At 42.3% G+C, this 20,574-nt stretch overlaps 1 protein-coding gene across 3 annotated transcripts in view; it reads left to right on the top strand.

The window, feature by feature from the left end:
* Nucleotides 1-13,680: 13,680 nt before the first annotated feature.
* Nucleotides 13,681-20,574, top strand: part of LOC110521747 (rho GTPase-activating protein 39) — a 150,704-nt gene continuing 143,810 nt past the window's right edge. For all 3 annotated transcript variants that reach the window (XM_021599581.3, XM_021599582.3, XM_090231923.1), the window contains exon 1: nucleotides 13,681-13,863. In XM_021599581.3, coding sequence (XP_021455256.1) covers nucleotides 13,853-13,863 — 11 coding nt within the window. In that variant the 5' untranslated portion in view covers nucleotides 13,681-13,852. The remainder of the gene's footprint in view (nucleotides 13,864-20,574) is intronic.

The following is a 20,574-nucleotide window of genomic DNA, read 5'->3' on the forward strand; positions in this document are numbered from 1 at the left end:
TATTTTAGCATTACAGTAATGTACTGTAAAATACATATGACTGCATAGTATTGCATAAACATTTGTAACTCTAAGCCATCCATTTACTGCACTGCATTGAATGAATGAGGTTGGTTATCATGCTGTACTACATTTTTTTGTACATTGTTTACAGTTCCTATGCTGAACACATACTGTGTTTGAATTCTGTACAGAGTGGAAAGGCAAAGACATCATGGAGGACGAGGATGCTTGTTTACAGATTTACAAGAGACTGCAATTATAAATATGGTTTTGGCCAACAATGCAATTAGGATTTGAGAGATAAGAGAGCATGTCTTGAATAATGACACCATATTTAACTACATCAATGCTGTAAGCCTGTCGACCATACAACGCATCCCCCAACGGCACCGAGTGACGATGAAACAACTTTACAAGGTGCCATTTGAGAGAAACTCTGACAGAGTCAAGAATATGCGACATGACTTTGTAGAGGTATGTATGCAACACTACTTCCAGTACTTCAGACATACCATATTTACTCATCTGTATATCCTTTTGTCTGGAGAGCTGGATGCCCATGTAATTCGGCATTAATTTAATTTATTATTATGTGGATGAGGTTGGCTTCAACCTCACCAAAACCTCACCAAAACCAGGCGCCGCGGAAGAAATGTAATAGGACAGAGGGCAATTACCAATGTCCCTGGACAGCGTGGGGGTAATATGTGTGCTGCCATCACTTAAAACGGGGTCCTCCATCACAATGCCACACTGGGTCCGTAAAACACCGGCAATATGCTCACTTTTCTGGATGCAATTTACACAATGCTTGACCCTGATCCAGATCAGGAGACTGCTAGATTTGTGGTTTTATGGGACAATGTTAGTTTTCACCGGGCTGTTCTGGTCCAAAACTGGTTTGCCACCCATCCACAATTTGTAGTTTTGTACCTACCCCCATATTCACCTTTTCTAAATCCCATAGAGGAATTATTTTCAGCCTGGTGCTGGAAAGTGTATGATCGCCAACCCTATGCCCGCATGCCGCTTCTCCAGGCAATGGAGGACGCATTGCCAATTCCTGGACTGCCCCCCTGGGACCCCACACACACACAATTGTGTAATAAATATTTTCTGTTTCTACATTGCATTGGTGTTTACAGTGTACTTGTTACCCCTCTCAGCAGATTACTTTCACTGTAGAACATTGTATTGAAATGTAGATATAAGACTATGAAAGACCAAAGAGCTTTAGATTTAGAACAGTGAACAGTGTTTACATGGTATATCCAAAAATGTACTATTATGAAAGCAGTGTTGGCCATCTGATGCAAACGCTTCATTCTGACATGTGTTTATGGCATTTTCAATGCAGTGTTACATTTTGAAGGAGATGTGGGAATTGTGGGTCCGGTTTTGAAAAAAGGAGACCGTTTTGAAAACGTGTGTAAGCAGTTGGAAAAAACGAATGTAGAAGTGTTAGTCCGGGTAGCCAGTTGGTCAACTGTTCAGCAGTCTTCTGGCTTGGGGGTAGAAGGTGTCCAGGTGCCTTTTGGTCACAGACGTGGTGCTACGGTACCGCTTGCCGTGCGGTAGCAGAGAGAACTCTCTATGACTTGGGTGGTTGGAGTCTTTGAATATTTTCGGTGCCTTCCTCTGACGCTGCCTGGTATGTAGGTTCTGGATGGCAGGGAGCTCGGCTCCAGTGATGTACTGGGCCGTATGCATTCCCCTCTGTAGCGCCTTGTGGTCAGATGCAGAGAAGTTGCCATACAAAGCGGTGATGCCGCCAGTCAAGATGCTCTCAATGATGCAGCTGTAGATTTTTTTGAGGATCTGAGGGCCCGTGCCAAATCCTTTCAGCCTCCTGAGGGGGAAGAGGCATTGTTGTACCCTCTTCACGACCGTGTTGCTGTGTTTGGACCGTGAAAGGTCCTTAGTGACGTGGACACAGAGGACCTTGAAACTCTTGGTCCGCTCTAATACAGCCCCGTTGATGTGAATGAGGGCGTGTTCGGCCCTCCGTTTTCTGTAGACCACAATAAGCTCCTTAGTCTTGCCAACTTTGAGGGACAGGATGTTGTCCTGGCACCACACTGCTAGGTATCTGACCTCCTCCCTATATGCTGTCTCATCGTGGTCGATGATCAGGCCTACCATCGTCGTTTTGTTGGCAAGGAAGTACAGCAGGGGACTGAGAATCTCTCTCTCTCTCTCTCTCTCTCTCTCTCTCTCTCTCTCTCTCTCTCTCTCTCTCTCTCTCTCTCTCTCTCTCTCTCTCTCTCTCTCTCTCTCTCTCTCTCTCTCTCTCTCTCTCTCTCTCTCTCTATCTCTGAGTGCATTCGGAAAGTATTCAGGCCCCTTGGTTTTTTTCCACATTTTGTTACGTTACAGCCTTTTTCTAAAATTGATTAAATTGTATTGTTTCCTCAGCAACCTACCCCATAATGACAAAGCAAAAACAGGTTTTTAGAAAGGCTTGCAAATATATTTAAAAAAACATTTGGGGAAATATTACATATACTTAAGTATTCAGACCCTTTACTCAGTACTTTGTTGAAGCACCTTTGGCAGTAAAAACAGCCTCAAGTCTTCTTGGGTATAACGCTACAAAGTTGGCATACCTGTATTTGGAGGAGTTTCCCCCATTCTTCTCTGAAGATCCTCTCAAGCGCTGTCAGGTTGGATGGGGAGCGTCACTGCACAGCTATTTTCAGGTCTCTCCAGAGTCCGGGCTCTCAAGGACATTCAGAGACTTGTCCCCGAAGCCACTCCTGCGTTGTCTTGGTTGTGTGCTTAGGGTCGTTCTTCTGTTGGAAAGTGAACCTTCACCCCAGTCTGAGGTCCTGAGCACTCCGGAGCAGGTTTTCATCAAGGATCTCTCTGTACTTTGCTCTGTTCATCTTTCCCTCCATTCTGAGTAGTCTCACAGTCCCTGCTGCTGAAAAATATCCCCACAGCATGATACTGCAACCACCATACTTCACCGTAGGGATGGTGCCAGGTTTCCTCCAGACGTGATGCTTGGCATTCAGGCATTCGATCTTGATTTCATCAGACCAGAGAATCTTGTTCCTCATGGTCTGAGAGTCTATTAGGTGCCTTTTGGAAAACTCCCAAGTGGGCTGTCATGTGTCTTTTACTGAGGAGTGGCTTCCGTCTGGCCACTCTACCATAAAGGCCTGATTGGTGGAGTGCTGCAGAGATGGCCGTCCTTCTAGAAGGTTCTCCCATCTCCACAGAGGACCTCTGGAGCTCTGTCAGCGTGACCATCGGGTTGGTCTGTGCCTTGGTCATCTCCATGAACAAGGTTATTCTCCCCCAATTGACCATTTTGGCCAGGTGGCCAGCTCTAGGAAGAGTCTTGGTGGTTCCAAACTTCTTCCATTTAAGAACGATGAAGGCCACTGTGTTCTTGGTGACCTTCAATGCTGCAGACATTTTTTGGTACCCTTTCCCAGATCTGTGCCTCGACACAGTCCTGTCTCGGAGCGTTACGGACAATTCCTTCAACCTCATGGCTTGGTTTTTGCTCTGACATGGACTGTCAACTGTGGGACCTTAATTTGGACTCCAATCAAGTTGTAGAAACATCTCAAGGATGATCAATGGAAACAGAATGCACCTGACCTCAATTTCGATTCTCATAGCAAAGGGTCTGAATAGTAATGTAAATAAGGTATTTCTGTCGTTTAATAAATTTGCTATAAATCGCTTTTTCATTATGTGGTATTGTGTGTAGATTGATGAGTACTATTTTTTTTATTTAATCCATTTTTGAACAAGGCTGTAACATAAGAAAAGGTTGAAAAAGTCAAGGAGTCTGAATACTGTCCGAAAGCAGTGTATAAAATGGTTTTCTTTTTGTTCAGCTGTTTTCTTGATTGTTTATTTCCTGCAGTAGTCAGCAACATCCCAGCTCACAGGGGATACAGGTGAGTGAAACCTCTTATTGTTTTTATTCATATCGATGACTCATTGTTGTGGTAATAATGCCAAGCAAATGATGTGCTGCAGGTGATTTAGAAATATTTTCTCACCTGCAGAGACAGATGTAGATGAAGGACACAACAGGGACATATTTGACATCAATAAAGGTTTGTAAAAACTTTATACATGATTGTGTGTATGGACAGTTTTTCTGTGTGCGGATTGTCTAACGCTACACAGGGTTCTTTGGCTGTCTCCATATAAGAACGCTTTGAAGAATCCTTTATGGTTCCAGGTAGAACTTGTTTGGTTCCAGGTAGATCCCTTTTGTGTTCCATCTTGTACTCTTTCTACAGAGGGTTTTACATGGAACCTAAAAGGGTTTTACCCAGAACAAAAAAGGGTTCTATCCGAAACGAAAAAGGGTTCTCCAATGGGAACAGCTGAAGAACCTCTTTGGAAAACTTTTTTTCTAAGAGTGCAGTGAGTTCAATTGCAGAGGCAGGGTTGGACTTGTTGGAGGGTGAGTTTGACAGGTCATCTTTACTTTTACTTGAAGAATGATATGGATTGCATATAGCCCCACTAATAATATCTGGTCACCAGTCATAACGAAGGGTGTTGTGTCTGTCACACCCTGATCTGTTTTACCTGTCTTTGTGCTTCTCTCCACCCCCTCCAGGTGTCACCCATCTTCCCCATTATCCCCAGTGTATTTATACCTGTGTTCTCTGTTTGTCTGTTGCCAGTTCATTGTGTTTGTCAAGGCTACCAGCAGTTTCCCATTGTGGTGGTGTTTGTCTAGTTCCTGTTTTCCTGGTTTTGACCATTCTGCCTGCCCTGAGCCTGCCTGCCGTTATCCGATTAAAAGTGTTTGGTTCTCTCTGTTTAGACTGACAGCAGAAACACCATTCTAGGATAGCAGTATCGCTGGCCTTGGACAGTACCCTCCTACCTGGAGGAGAGCCTGGGTGAGAATTAGTGCGCTTTAAGAAATTTAAATAATTGTAACAAAACATTTTTAAAATGTACTATTTACAGTGCCTTGCGAAAGTATTCGGCCCCCTTGAACTTTGCGACCTTTTGCCACATTTCAGGCTTCAAACATAAAGATATAAAACTGTATTTTTTTGTGAAGAATCAACAACAAGTGGGACACAATCATGAAGTGGAACGACATTTATTGGATATTTCAAACTTTTTTAACAAATCAAAAACTGAAAAATTGGGCGTGCAAAATTATTCAGCCCCCTTAAGTTAATACTTTGTAGCGCCACCTTTTGCTGCGATTACAGCTGTAAGTCGCTTGGGGTATGTCTCTATCAGTTTTGCACATCGAGAGACTGACATTTTTTCCCATTCCTCCTTGCAAAACAGCTCGAGCTCAGTGAGGTTGGATGGAGAGCATTTGTGAACAGCAGTTTTCAGTTCTTTCCACAGATTCTCGATTGGATTCAGGTCTGGACTTTGACTTGGCCATTCTAACACCTGGATATGTTTATTTTTGAACCATTCCATTGTAGATTTTGCTTTAAGTTTTGGATCATTGTCTTGTTGGAAGACAAATCTTTGTCCCAGTCTCAGGTCTTTTGCAGACTCCATCAGGTTTTCTTCCAGAATGGTCCTGTATTTGGCTCCATCCATCTTCCCATCAATTTTAACCATCTTCCCTGTCCCTGCTGAAGAAAATCAGGCCCAAACCATGATGCTGCCACCACCATGTTTGACAGTGGGGATGGTGTGTTCAGCTGTGTTGCTTTTACGCCAAACATAACGTTTTGCATTGTTGCCAAAAAGTTCAATTTTGGTTTCATCTGACCAGAGCACCTTCTTCCACATGTTTGGTGTGTCTCCCAGGTGGCCTGTGGCAAACTTTAAACAACACTTTTTATGGATATCTTTAAGAAATGGCTTTCTTCTTGCCACTCTTCCATAAAGGCCAGATTTGTGCAATATACGACTGATTGTTGTCCTATGGACAGAGTCTCCCACCTCAGCTGTAGATCTCTGCAGTTCATCCAGAGTGATCACGGGCCTCTTGGCTGCATCTCTGATCAGTCTTCTCCTTGTATGAGCTGAAAGTTTAGAGGGACGGCCAGGTCTTGGTAGATTTGCAGTGGTCTGATACTCCTTCCATTTCAATATTATCGCTTGCACAGTGCTCCTTGGGATGTTTAAAGCTTGGGAAATCTTTTTGTATCCAAATCCGGCTTTAAACTTCTTCACAACAGTATCTCGGACCTGCCTGGTGTGTTCCTTGTTCTTCATGATGCTCTCTGCGCTTTTAACGGACCTCTGAGACTATCACAGTGCAGGTGCATTTATACGAAGACTTGATTATACACAGGTGGATTGTATTTATCATCATTAGTCATTTAGGTCAACATTGGATCATTCAGAGATCCTCACTGAACTTTTGGAGAGAGTTTGCTGCACTGAAAGTAAAGGGGCTGAATAATTTTGCACGCCCAATTTTTCAGTTTTTGATTTGTTAAAAAAGTTTGAAATATCCAATAAATGTCGTTCCACTTCATGATTGTGTCCCACTTGTTGTTGATTCTTCACAAAAAAATACAGTTTTATATCTTTATGTTTGAAGCCTGAAATGTGGCAAAAGGTCGCAAAGTTCAAGGGGGCCGAATACTTTCGCAAGGCACTGTATCTGTCTCCCTGTGTGTGTGTGTAGACATACTGTAAAGGGCGTGATTCTGAAAGCCTTAGAGCAGTCCAGACTGAAGACCTGCATCAACTACCTACCATGGCATCAGGTGAGATCACACACACACACACACACACACACACACACACACACACACACACACACATATCCCAGTGTCAGGAGCCAACACATTTCCTAACAATTATACATTTTTTCTGTTTATTCTTCAACACTTATCACACCATTGTCCATCCCTCCCTTTCTCTCATTCTTGTTATCTCTTTCTCTCTCTCTCCTTCTCCTCAGTAGGTAACCGGCAGGTGTGGAAGGTTGTCCATTGGCTGTAACTGTGACCGTCTCGCAACGGTTGAACATCGAAGAAGGTAGCAATCAATCAACAAATCAATAGTAAATCAACCATAGCACTGTGCCTTCAGAGAGAATTCATATCCCTTGACTTATTTCACATTTTGTTGTTACAGCCTGAATTAGAAATGGATTCAATTGATTATTTTTCTCATCCATCTACACACAATACCCTATAATGACAAAGTGAAAACGTGTTTTTGGAAATTTTTGCAAATGTATTGAAAAAAAAATAGAGAAATCTACAATCTAATTTACATAAGTATTTACACCCCTGAGTCAATACTTTGTAGAAACACCTTTGGCAGTGATTACAGCTGTGAGTATTTCTGGGTTAGTCTCTAAGATCATTCCACACCTGGATTGTGCAAAATTTGCCATTTATTCTTGTCAATATTCCTTAAGCTCTGTCAATTTTGTTGTTGATCATTGCTAGACAACCATTTTCAGGTCTTGTGATTTTCATGTAGATTTAAGTCAGAACTGTAACTTGCCCACTCAGGAACATTCACTGTCTTCTTGGTCAGCAACTCCAGTGTAGATTTGGCCTTGTGTTTTAGGTTGTTGACCTGCTGAAAAGTGAATTCATCTCCTAGTGTCTGGTGGAAAGCAAACTCAACCAGGGTTTCCTCTAGGATTTTTCCTGTTTTTAGCTCTTTCTTTTATCCTGAAACTCCCCAGTCCTACAAGCATACCCATAACATGAAGCAACCACCACTATGCTTGAAAATATGTAGAGTGGTACTCAGTAATGTGTTGTATTTGCCGCAAATATAACACTTTGTATTCAGGACAAAGTTAATTGCTTTTGTGAAATGTGTTGTAATATTACTTTAGTGCCTTGTTGCAAACAGGATGCATGTTTCGGAATATTTTTGTTCTGTACAGGCTTCCTCCTTTTCACTCTGTCATTTAGGTTAGTATTGTGGAGTAACTACAATGTTATTGATCCATCCTCTGTTTTCTCCTATCACAGCCATTAAACTCTGTAAATGTTTTAAAGTCACCATTGGCCTCAATATAAGGGTTGCGTGTTGGTGGCAGGGAAGTCAGGCGCTGGTCCTGGCAATGAGACCTCAGAAACCTACCCACATCCTGGTTAACTCTCTCCACCTGCCGTTACCCTAGGGGTGAAAACCTGAGGTAAGGCTGACCGAGACCCCCAGAAGTTCCATGAACGCCTTCCAGACCCTTGACGTGAACTGGGGACCCCGATCAGACACGATATGCTCAGGCACCCCGTAGTGCCGGAAGACGTGTGTAAACAGGGCCTCCGCAGTTTGTAGAGCCGTAGGGAGACCGGGAAAAGGGAGGAGACGACAATCCACAACGACCAGGATCATGGTGTTACCCTGTGAAGGGCTAAGATCGGTTAGGAAATCCACCGACAGGTGCGACCATGGCCGTTGTGGAACAGGTAAGGGTTGTAGCTTACCTCTGGGCAGGTGTCTAGGAGCCTTGCACTGAGCGCACACCGAGCAGGAGGAAACATAAAAACCCTCACGTCCTTAGCTAAAGTGGGCCACCAGTACTTCCCACTAAGACAGCACACCGTCCGACCGATCCCAGGATGACCAGAGGAGGGTGACATGAGGGCCCAATAGATCAGCCGGTTGGGGACAGCAGAAGGAACGTACAGACGCCCAGCTGGACACTGAGGGGGAGCAGGCTATGTGTTGCCCGCTCAATGTCAGCGTCCAGCTCCCACACTACCGGCGCCACCAAACAAGAGGCAGGAAGTATGGGAGTGGGATCCATGGGCCGCTCCTCTGTGTCATACAGACGAGACAATGCGTCTGCCTTAACGTTCTGTGAGTCTGGTCTGTAAGAAAGGGTTAACACAAAACGGGTGAAAAACATGGCCCACCTTTGCCTGGCGAGGGTTCAGTCTCCTCGCCGCCCAGATGTACTCCAGATTGCGGTGGTCAGTCCAGATGAGAAAAGGGGTTCTAGCCCCCTCAAGCCAATGTCTCCACGCCTTCCGGGCCTTGACGACAGCCAACAACTCCCGGTCACCCACGTCATAGTTTCGCTCCGCCGGGCTGACCTTCTTCGAGAAGAAGGCACAAGGGCAGAGCTTCGGTGGCGTACCCGAGCGCTGAGAGAGCACAGCTCCTATCCCAGCCTCGGACGCGTCCAGCTCCACTATGAACGCCAAAGAGGGATCCGGATGGGCCAGCACAGGAGTCGAGGTAAACAAAGCCCTCAGGTGACTGAAAGCCCTGTCCATCTCAGCTGTCCACTGCAAGCCCCCCTTCAGCAGTGAAGTAATGGGAGCCGCTACCTGACCAAAACCCCGGATAAACCTCCGGTAGTAGTTGGCAAACCCTAAGAATCGCTGCACCTCCTTAACCGTGGTGTTAGTCGGCCAATTAAGCACGGCTGCAATGCGGTCACTCTCCATCTCCACCCCTGATGTGGAAATGCGATACCCTAGGAAGGAGACGGACTGTTGGAAGAACAGGCATTTCTCAGCCTTGACGTACAGGTCATGCTCCAACAGGCGACCAAGCACTTTGCGCACCAGGGACACATGCTTGGCGCATGTAGCGGAGTATATCAAATTGTCATCAATATACACCACTACACCCTGCCCGTGCAGGTCCCTGCAAATCTCGTCTACAAAAGCTTGGAAGACTGATGGCGCATTCATCAACCTGTACGGCATGACGAGGTACTCATAGTGCCCAGAGGTGGTACTGAAAGCCGTCTTCCAAACACACCAGATTGTAAGCGCTCCTGAGATCTTGTTTGGTGAAGAAGCGCGCCCCGTGCATTGACTCTATCGTTGTGGCTATGAGCGGTTGCGGGTAACTATACCTCACCGTGAACTGATAGTCAATACACGGATGCAGACCTCCCTCCTTCACAAAAAAGAAACTTGAGGAGACGGGTGAAGTGGAGGACGGAATATACCCCTGACGCAGGGATTCGGAGACATATGTTTCCATAGCCTCCATTGGCGCCTGTGAGAGAGGATACATGTGACTCCTGGGAAGTGCAGCGTCTACCAGGAGATCTATCGCACAATTGCCCCGTCAATGAGGTGGTAATTGAGTCACCTTCTTTTTAGAGAAGGCGAGAGCCAAATCGGCATATTCAGGCAGAATGTACACGGTGGAGACCTGGTCTGGACTCTCCAGCATAGTAGCACCAACGGAAACCCCTAAACACCTACCTGAGCACTCTCGCGACCACCCCGTGAGAGTCCTCTGTGGCCAAGAAAGAGTGGGGTTATGACAAGCTAACCAGGGTAGGCCCAGCACCACGGGAAACGCAGGAGAGTCAATAAGGAAAATACTCATTTTCTCCTCGTGACTCCTCTGCGTCACCATACCCAAAGAAGCGGTGACCTCCCTAATTAACCCTGACTCTAATGGTCAACTATATAAGGCGTGAATGGTGAAGGGCACAACCACGGGAACAATGGGGGTCCCTAAACTATGAGCTAACGCTTTATCAATGAAATTCCCAGCCGTGCCCGAATCTACGAGTGCCTTATGCTGGGAATGCGGGGAAAACTCAGGAAAAGTGACAGACACAAACATATGTGCAACAGAGGACTCTGGGTGAGAATGGTGCCAGCTCACCTGGGGTGACACCAGAGCGCCCTGCCTGCTGCCTCGATTCCCAGAGGAACCAACCCGGCACCGACGAGCAGTGTGGGTACAAAACCCGACGCACACCAACACTAAATAGCACATTATACAAACAAAACAATCTCCGACAAGGACATGGGAGACAGAGGGTTAAATACACAACATGTAAATGATGGGATTGGAACCAGGTGTGAAGAAAGACAAGGCAAAACCAAAGGAAAATGAAAAATGGATCAGTGATGGCTAGAAGGTCGGTGACTTCGACCGCCAAACACTACCCGAACAAGGAGAGGGACTGACTTCGGCGGAAGTCGTGACACTCATTGTGAAATCCCTGAGTGGTTTCCTTTCTCTTCGGCAACTGAGTTAGGAAGGACGCCTGTATCTTTGTAGTGACTGTATGTACTGATACACCATACAAAGTGTAATTAATAACTTCACCAGCTCTAAGGGTTATTCAATGTCTGCTTTATTTATTCATTATTTGTATTACCAATAGGGGCCCTTTGTGAGGCATTTTAAAATCTCCTTGGTGTTTGTGGTTGAATCTGTGTTTGAAATTCACTGCTCGACTGGGGGACCTTACAGATTATTGTATGTGGGGTATACAGATTATTGTGTGTGGGGTATAGAGATGAGGTAGTCATTCAAAAATCATGTTAAACACTAATGCACACAGTGAGTCCATAAAATGTATTATGTGACCTTTTTAAGCACATTTTTACTCCTGAACTTATGCCATAACAAAAGGGTGGAATACTTATTGACTCAAGACATTTCAGCTTTCAAGACAGTTCAGCTTTCATTTGTAATTAATTTGTAAACATTTTGAAAAACATTCTACTTTGACATTATGGGGATTTTGCGTGTAAGCCAGTGACAAAAAAATCTCGATTTATTCATTTTAAAATTCAGTCTGTAACAGAACAAAATGTGGAAAAAGTCAAGCTGTGAATACTTTCTCAAGGCACTGTAATATCACCACCATGTTTTAGTTTATTGTATGTTGAAGATTATTTTCTTATAGTCTAACTGTCTGTATTAATCTGAGTGTGTCACAAACTAAATGTTCTTTTTAAATCAATTTCATGGACTTAACAGTATTATTTACGTTTTTAGGCAAAGACAACTTCCTCATCCAAGGAGAGTCAGTGTCTAGTTCTCTGAACGTGCCCTACGACTATGGCTCTGTGAGGCACTACAGTTAAATAGCCTTCAACATCGACTCAGAGACCTCCATCATTACTAAAATACAACCTTCATGGATGAGATTGCCCAGTTCAGCGACAGTGACCTTCTGAAGCGCAACATGATTATAGACAGTATCTCTGTGTGGAGATACACAGTATCTCTGTGTATCTCTGTGTGGAGATATCAATCAGTCAGATAATCAATCATTTATTCAATCCACTCAGGGGTCATAGTCAGACTCACCTTTGGTTAGTGATTTTACTTTACTTGTACTAATCAAGTCATCTAATAAAGGAGATAAGAGAAGTTTTGTCCAGCAAGTTAATATTATAGATTATTTACTGAGCAGTTATGTAAACAGTTTTTTATATATCATAATGATTTTCACCATTTATAAAGAAAATGCTGACTTCCCCTCTCTTTCACCCCCTCTATCTCTCTCTCTCTCTACAGCAACATCCTTAACATCCCTGGACTTGTGCGGATTTGAGAAGGAGAATATCTGTGGGATGATTCAGGATCCTGGCGAGAAGGCTCAGTGGAAACACAGACAGTGTGGTTGGAGGACCCAACACTGACTACAATGAAATGGGCCAATGTGAAGGCAAGAAACCTGGTCTCAGAGTATTTCGTATTATTCTGTACCTAAATCCGAGACACTCCATTTAATATGATATTTTGTAATGTCAAATTTTGATTAGGGTAGGTTACTTTCTAAAAATAATCTGTTACAGTTATTAGTTACCGGTACCTATCAAAAATTGTAATCAGTAATATTTGGATTACGTTCTGATTACTTTTGAATTACTTTCCCCTTAAGAGACATTAGAAGAAGACAAATGATCCATCAAACGCATTTGGTTGTCTCTGACTGGTGGTCACTCACAGGTGGAACAAACTTAAAATAGCACCTTTTTTTCAATGCTGAGTTGAATGTTATTGAGAAAACAGAAATGTGTCAATGTATTTTTTCTGCAAACATAATTTCTGAATTTTATAAAGAATTCAAGAAGTAATCATCTAGTTTTTGAAAGTATTAGTAATCTGATTACAATATTTTTGCTGGTAATGTAACTGATTACAGTTACAGTTTTTTGTAATCAGAGTACATGTAATCAGTTTCTCCCCAACTCTGATTATGAGACATAAAGAGCACTGGGGTGAGAAGCAAATTGCACTTGGCAATCAGGGCTGTGGAGTTGGCTGTAACCCACATGAGCACTAGAGAGCGCTGCTTTCACACTCTTCGGGCTCCAGACACAGATGCCCATCATTAGCACCCATTGATTGATATTGTTAGCACTCCAGCCCACAGCTGAGCACTCTGTCTCTAACACCCTCAGAGCTGAGAACAACTTCATGTAGTATATCAAATTGAGGTACCCCCGGGGCCCTCACCAATCAAACTTCCAACCATCCAGAAGGGGGGAAATATTATTTCAGATAGGAAGTCTAACTTTCTAGAGACCTCCAAATTATCTTTCAAAATTGTGAACGTGGTCTTCAGTGGGAAAGTCGACCTAATAGTCAGCCATTTTTCTTTATTTAACTCGGGAAGTCAGTCAAGAACAAATATTCACAATGACGGCCTACGAACAGTGGGTTGTCACTGTCTTGTTCAGGAGCAGAAAGACAGATTTTTACCTTGTCAGCTCGGGGATTCGATCTAGCAACCTTTATGGTTAAGCCCAAACGCTTTAACCACTAGGCTACTTGCAGTAGTCGGCCTATGGATGAAAGTTAAATGAATGAATTTTGTATTTTGTTGGGAGGGGTTTTACTTGAACACTATAGCTGACAAGAGGTCTCGACCTTTATGGCACAGATGTTGTTGGGGTTTGTTGTTGGTGCATTCTAATATGAATTTCTATGCTCGGGATCATGGCGTTACTGTGCTGCTATGGAAATGCAGTTCGTGCGCTCTATGTTGAAACTGCGTGACGTCAGGTCAGTGACGGAGAAGCCGGGATGCAAGCAATTCGTTGTAGGAGAGAGTGCGTGCATGATATTCTATCCAGGAGAGTGCGACCAGTTCGCTGACTGCGGCGACAGCGATTTCGGCAACATGGGTAACGTTGTGGGGATTATTACTAACGGAATTTAATTGGGAGCGACCGGAAAAATGGCAGAGAGGTAAGGCAAACTATTTATATTCAAACATCGCTGGTGTATCCAAGGAAATGTATTTCGTAGCGATGCTTCTTCGTTGGCGAGTTTAGCCAGGATAGCTGGTAGTTTTTCTTCGCTAGCTAACGTTACCGGGCAATGATTTGAGCTATCTTGCCTCTCGGTCAGTTTATTCGTTTATGTGGTAACTTAATGTTACTCCCGTTGTCATCTTTACCGGGTAACTCGATGACTTTCTGTCAATCCCTTCGGTGTGTGTAACTCAAGATCCAGCGGCACGAGCAGCATCTGTTTCTGTGTGAGGGTGTTGCATCCCTGTGATTGAATGCACCTGTCTTTTCCCTCAGCCTTGAATCTCATCTGGCAACACAAGCACCTACAGGCTGTTTTGACTTTGATATGCTTTATCTGAAACCATAGCTAGTGAAAATTGTGTTATTACGCATTTATGGGTTTGTTATTACACCGATATGATGGGTATTTATGCAGGGCTAGCTATCCAAATCTCAGCATTTCGATGTCTAGTCAGCCACCCCGAGACGTGATGGAGGCAGCACCGTGGTAAAATGTGTTTTATATTGGATATTCGGTGGTTATTCGGTTTTATCTTGTCAAACGCTATTGAACCAAGCATGCCATGACTATGCACATATGTATAATCTGAAGAAGGGGTGGATGGAGAACAAGCCACACCTTTGAAATCCCAAATCTGTTTTAATTTTCAACAACGCTTGCTATGACTATGGAAATGATATAATCGGAATAATCCTGATCATCCTATGCTTTGTTGTTTAAGAAATATTTAATTCCCTCCCCCCCAAATACAAATTCTACAGAAAAAAGGACATGGACTTATCTTCATCCTCCCCTGATTCAGAATTGACAGTGCTTTTCCACATTTGTTTTGCATTACAGCTTGAATTTAAATTGGGTTGAATAGAGATTTTCTTGTCACTGGCCTACACACAATACCCCATAATCAAAGTGGAAAAAGTGGAATGGAATTAAAGTCAGTGGAATTATATATAAAGTACCAGTCAAACGTTTGGATGCACCTACTCATTCAAGGGGTTTTCTTAAATTTTTAAAACTATTTTCTACATTGTAGAATAATAGTGAAGATTTCACAACTATGAAAGAACATATGGAATCATGTAGTAACCAAAGAAGTATTTAACAAATCAAAATATATTTTAGATTCTTAAAAGTAGCCACCCTTTGCCTTGAAGACAGCTTTGCACAATCTTGGCATTCTCTCAACCAGCTTCACCTGGAATGCTTTTCCAACAGTCTTCCAACAGGCTTTTCCAACAGTCAGAGTTCCCACATATGCTGAGCACTTGTTGGCTGCTTTTCTTTCACTCTGTGGTCCACCTCATCCCAAACCATCTCAATTAGGTTGAGGTTGCGTGATTGTGGAGCGCCAGGTGATCTGATGCAGCACTCCATCACTCTCCTTCTTGGTCAAATAGCCCTTACATAGCCTGGAGGTGTGTTGGGTCATTGTCCTGTTGAAAAACAAATGATAGTCATACTAAGCACAAACCAGATGGGATGGCATGTCACTGCAGATTACCATGATAGCCATGCTGGTCAAGTGTGCCTTGAATTCTAAATAAATCACAAACAGTGTCACCAGCAAAGCACCCCCAAACCATCACACCTACTCCCCCATGCTTCATGGTGGGAACTACACATGCGAAGATCATCTGTTCACCTACCTAAAAATCTCAAATTTGGACTCATCAGACCAAAGGACACATTTCCACATTTCCACCAGAACGTGACAATTTACCAGTCCAAAACGGTGACACTGTTCATCTTCTGCAGGCACCGTTACAGATTATACACAGTGGCTACAACGGTGTCCTCTCCGTTCAAAAAATATTCCTCCACTTGGGAATCGCTAAATTAATCGTCCTACAACAATCTCGGTCTCACTTTTCCGATCAATTTCTTCTAAAATTGTGTGTACATCTGTATATCTAGACTTAGATTTAGCTTTCCCTGACTTAGTCGCCACACTGATTGATATATAAACAGCTGAATCTGTGCGTTTACCAAAACAACGCTGTGCGTAAAATGCGTAGCTCCTTCCGGAATAAAACTTCAATAGCAAATGACTCTCTTTATGCCGGAGTTTACGACATGGGTTGGTCTTCCAACACACAATCATAATTTGCCAATAAATTCATAAAAAATCCTACAATGTGATTTTCTTGTTTTTTTTCTTCTCATTTTGTCTGTCATAGTTGAAGTGTACCTATTATGAAAATTACAGGCCTCTCTCATCTTTTTAAGTAGGAAAACTTGTACAATTGGTGGCTGACTAAATACTTTTTTGCCCCACTGTATATGTGATGGAAGAATGCACTGTGCATGAAGAGGGTTGCAATTCTATGGAATTAGGGGTAGTTTAACCAAAATATGCCACAAGACCTAGAATTGCCTTATGTGTATCCCACAAAAAAGGTTCACTGTTTTAAGCTAACTTATTTGCTGAATTTAAGCAAAATTCCCCAAATTCCCGGGCTTAACTTCTCATGGAAAATTTCCCGGAAATTTTCCAACCCTTTGCAACCCTAACTGTCATTTCTCTTTGCTTATTTGAGCTGTTCTTGCCATAATATGAACTTGTTTTTTTTCCAAATAAGGCTATCTTCTGTATACCACCCCTACCTTGTTACAACACAACTGATTGGCTCAATCGCATTAAGAAGCAAAGAAATTCAACAAATGAACTTTTAACAGCTGTCATCAAGGCAAAGGGTGGCTACTTTGAAGAATCTCAAGTATAAAATATATTTAAATTTGTTTAATTTTTTTAGGGGTTACTACATGATTCCATATGTGTTATTTGATAGTTTTGAAGTCTTCACTATTATTCTACAATGTAGAGAATAGTTTAAATAAAGAAACTCTTGAATGAGTAGTGTTGTCCAAACTTTGACTGGTACTGTATATATATTTTACAAATTACACAGAATAAAACAATAAATGCAACATGTGAAGTGCTTGTCATATGTTTCATGAGCTGAAATAAAAGATCCCAGAAATGTTCTATATGCACAGAAAACATATTTCTCTAAAATGTGCACATTTGTTTTCATCTCTTATAGTGAACAGTTATCCTTTGTCAAGATAATCCATCCACCTGGAATGTTTGACATATCAGGATCTGGTTAAATAGCATGATCATTACACTGGTGCACCTTGTGCTGGGGACAATAAAATGCCACTCTAAAATGTGCAGATTTGTAATGCAACACAATGCTACAGATGTCTCAGGTTTTGAGGGAGCGTGCAATTGACATGCTGATTGCAGGAATGTCCACCAAAGCTGTTGCCAGAGAATTTAATGTTAATTTCTCTACCATAAGCCGCACTTCAATGTCGTTTTAGAGAATTTGGCAGTACGTCCAAATGGCCTAATAACTGCAGACCACGTGTAATCACGCCAGCCAGGACTTCCACATGTGGCTTCTTCACCTGCGGGATTGTCTGGGACCAGCCACCTGGACAGCTGAATGAAACTGAGGAGTATTTCTGTCTGTAATAAAGCCCTTTTGTGGAGGAAAAACTCATTCTGATTGGCTGAGCCTGGCTTTCAAGTGGGTGGGCCTATGCCCACCCATGCCCACCCATGGCTGTGTGCTCCTGCCCAGTCATGTGAAATCCATAGATTAGGGTCTAATTAATGTATTTCAATTGACTGATTTCCTTATATGAACTGTATCTCAGCAAAATCTTTGAAATTGTTGGATGTTGGCATTTAGATTTCGGTTCAGTGTAATTAAAAATGAAAAAAATGAAATGTCTTGCGTAAATAGGTATTCAACCCCTTTCATATGCCAAGCCTAAATAAGTTCAGCAGTAAAAAGTTGCTTAACAAGTCACATAATAAGTTGCATCTACTCACTCTGTGTGCAATAATAGTGTTTAACATGATTTTTTTATGACTACCTCATGTCTGTACTGCACACATAAAATTATCTCTAAATCGAGCAGTGAATTTCAAACACAGATTCAACCACAAAGACCAGGGAGGTTTTCCAATGCCTCACAAAGAAGGGCACCTGTTGGTAGATGGGTAAAAAAAAAAAAACATTTATTATCCATTCGATGACACTTTGGATGGTGTATCAATACACCCAGTCACTACAAAGATACATGCGTCCTTCCTAACTCAGTTGCTGGAGAGGAAGGAAACCTCTCAGGAATTTCACCATGAGGCCAATGGCGACTTTAAAACAGTTACATGGCGGTGATAGGAGAAAACTGAGGATGGATCAACAAAATTGTAGTTACCCCACAATACTAACCGAAATGACAGAGTGAGAAGAAGGAAGCCTGTACAGAATAAAAATATTCCAAAACATGCATCCTGTTTGCAATAAGGCACTACACTAAAACGGCAATAAATGTTTCAAAGCAATTAACTTTTGTCCTGAATACAAAGTGCTATGTTTGGGGCAAATCCAACAAAATACATCACTGGGTACCACTCTTATATTTTCAAGCATGGTGGTGGCTGTATCATGTTATGGTATGCTTGTCATCGGCAAGGACTAGGTTTTTTTTGTTCATAAAAATAAAAGAAATAGAGCTCAGTAAAGGTAAAATCCTAGAGAAAAACCTGGTTCAGTCTGCTTTCCAACAGACACTCTGAGACAATTTCACCTTTCAGCAGGACCTTAAAAACAAGGCAAAATATTTACTGGAGTTGCTTACCAAGACGATATTGAATATTCCTGAGCGGCCTAGTTACTGTTTTGACTGAAATCGTCTTGAAAATCTATGGCAAGACTTGAAAATTGCTGTCTAGCAAAGATTAACAATCAACTTGATAGAGCTTGAAGAACTTAAAAAAGAATCATGTGCAAATTTTGTTCAATCCAGGTGTGCAAAGCTATTAGAGACTTACCCAGAAAAAAACGCACAGCCTCCACAAAATAGAAATCATACATAGTGGATCATGCAGGGGAATCTATTCTAAAAGGCATGTCGTGATTATTATTTTTTTTTAAAGCTTGGATTTTTGATTCAGAATATCTTATTTTCATAGTCATGGCACACTTTGTTTAACAGGTATTAAAGATTGAAATCCAGAAGAACATATGTATACTTGTGAATTTTAAAGGCATGGAGTTTTCTCCATCCTCCCCAGATTCAGAATATATCATTTTCATAATTATGGCACGTTTTGTTAAAGAGCTATTGAAGATTCAAATCCAGAATATGTTTTAAATAAATCCTACCAAAACAATGCATGTATTTTTCTCGATCCTCCCCCTATTCAGAATATAATATAAGTCATGGTATGCTCTGTTTAATAGCTATTGAAGACTGAAACCATAAGAAAGAAATGTAATTTTAAAAATCTGTAAAGAATTAGGCCCACCCCCCCCCCCCCCAAAAAAAAAGGAGTGGATTTTTCACCATCCTTCCCAGATTCAGAATACATCACTTTCATAGTCATGGCAGACTTTGTTTGAGAGCTATCAAAGATTGAATTTGCTTTATATATATATATTGTTATATACAGTGCCTTGCGAAAGTATTCGGCCCCCTTGAACTTTGCGACCTTTTGCCACATTTCAGGCTTCAAACATAAAGATATAAAACTGTATTTTTTTGTGAAGAATCAACAACAAGTGGGACACAATCATGAAGTGGAACGACATTTATTGGATATTTCAAACTTTTTTAACAAATCAAAAACTGAAAAATTGGGCGTGCAAAATTATTCAGCCCCTTTACTTTCAGTGCAGCAAACTCTCTCCAGAAGTTCAGTGAGGATCTCTGAATGATCCAATGTTGACCTAAATGACTAATGATGATAAATACAATCCACCTGTGTGTAATCAAGTCTTCGTATAAATGCACCTGCACTGTGATAGTCTCAGAGGTCCGTTAAAAGCGCAGAGAGCATCATGAAGAACAAGGAACACACCGGGCAGGTCCGAGATACTGTTGTGAAGAAGTTTAAAGCCGGATTTGGATACAAAAAGATTTCCCAAGCTTTAAACATCCCAAGGAGCACTGTGCAAGCGATAATATTGAAATGGAAGGAGTATCAGACCACTGCAAATCTACCAAGACCTGGCCGTCCCTCTAAACTTTCAGCTCATACAAGGAGAAGACTGATCAGAGATGCAGCCAAGAGGCCCATGATCACTCTGGATGAACTGCAGAGATCTACAACTGAGATGGGAGACTCTGTCCATAGGACAACAATCAGTTGTATATTGCACAAATATGGCCTTTATGGAAGAGTGGCAAGAAGATATCCATAAAAAGTGTCGTTTAAAGTTTGCCACAAGCCACCTGGGAGACACACCAAACATGTGGAAGAAGGTGCTCTGGTCAGATGAAACCAAAATTGAACTTTTTGGCAACAATGCAAAACGTTATGTTTGGCGTAAAAGCAACACAGCTGAACACACCATCCCCACTGTCAAACATGGTGGTGGCAGCATCATGGTTTGGGCCTGCTTTTCTTCAGCAGGGACAGGGAAGATAGTTAAAATTGATGGGAAGATGGATGGAGCCAAATACAGGACCATTCTGGAAGAGAACCTGATGGAGTCTGCAAAAGACCTGAGACTGGGACGGAGATTTGTCTTCCAACAAGACAATGATCCAAAACATAAAGCAAAATCTACAATGGAATGGTTCAAAAATAAACATATCCAGGTGTTAGAATGGCCAAGTCAA

This window comes from Oncorhynchus mykiss, chromosome 4, assembly GCF_057628025.1.
Source record: "Oncorhynchus mykiss isolate SJ-2025 chromosome 4, ASM5762802v1, whole genome shotgun sequence".
Classification (NCBI taxonomy): Eukaryota; Metazoa; Chordata; class Actinopteri; order Salmoniformes; family Salmonidae; genus Oncorhynchus; species Oncorhynchus mykiss.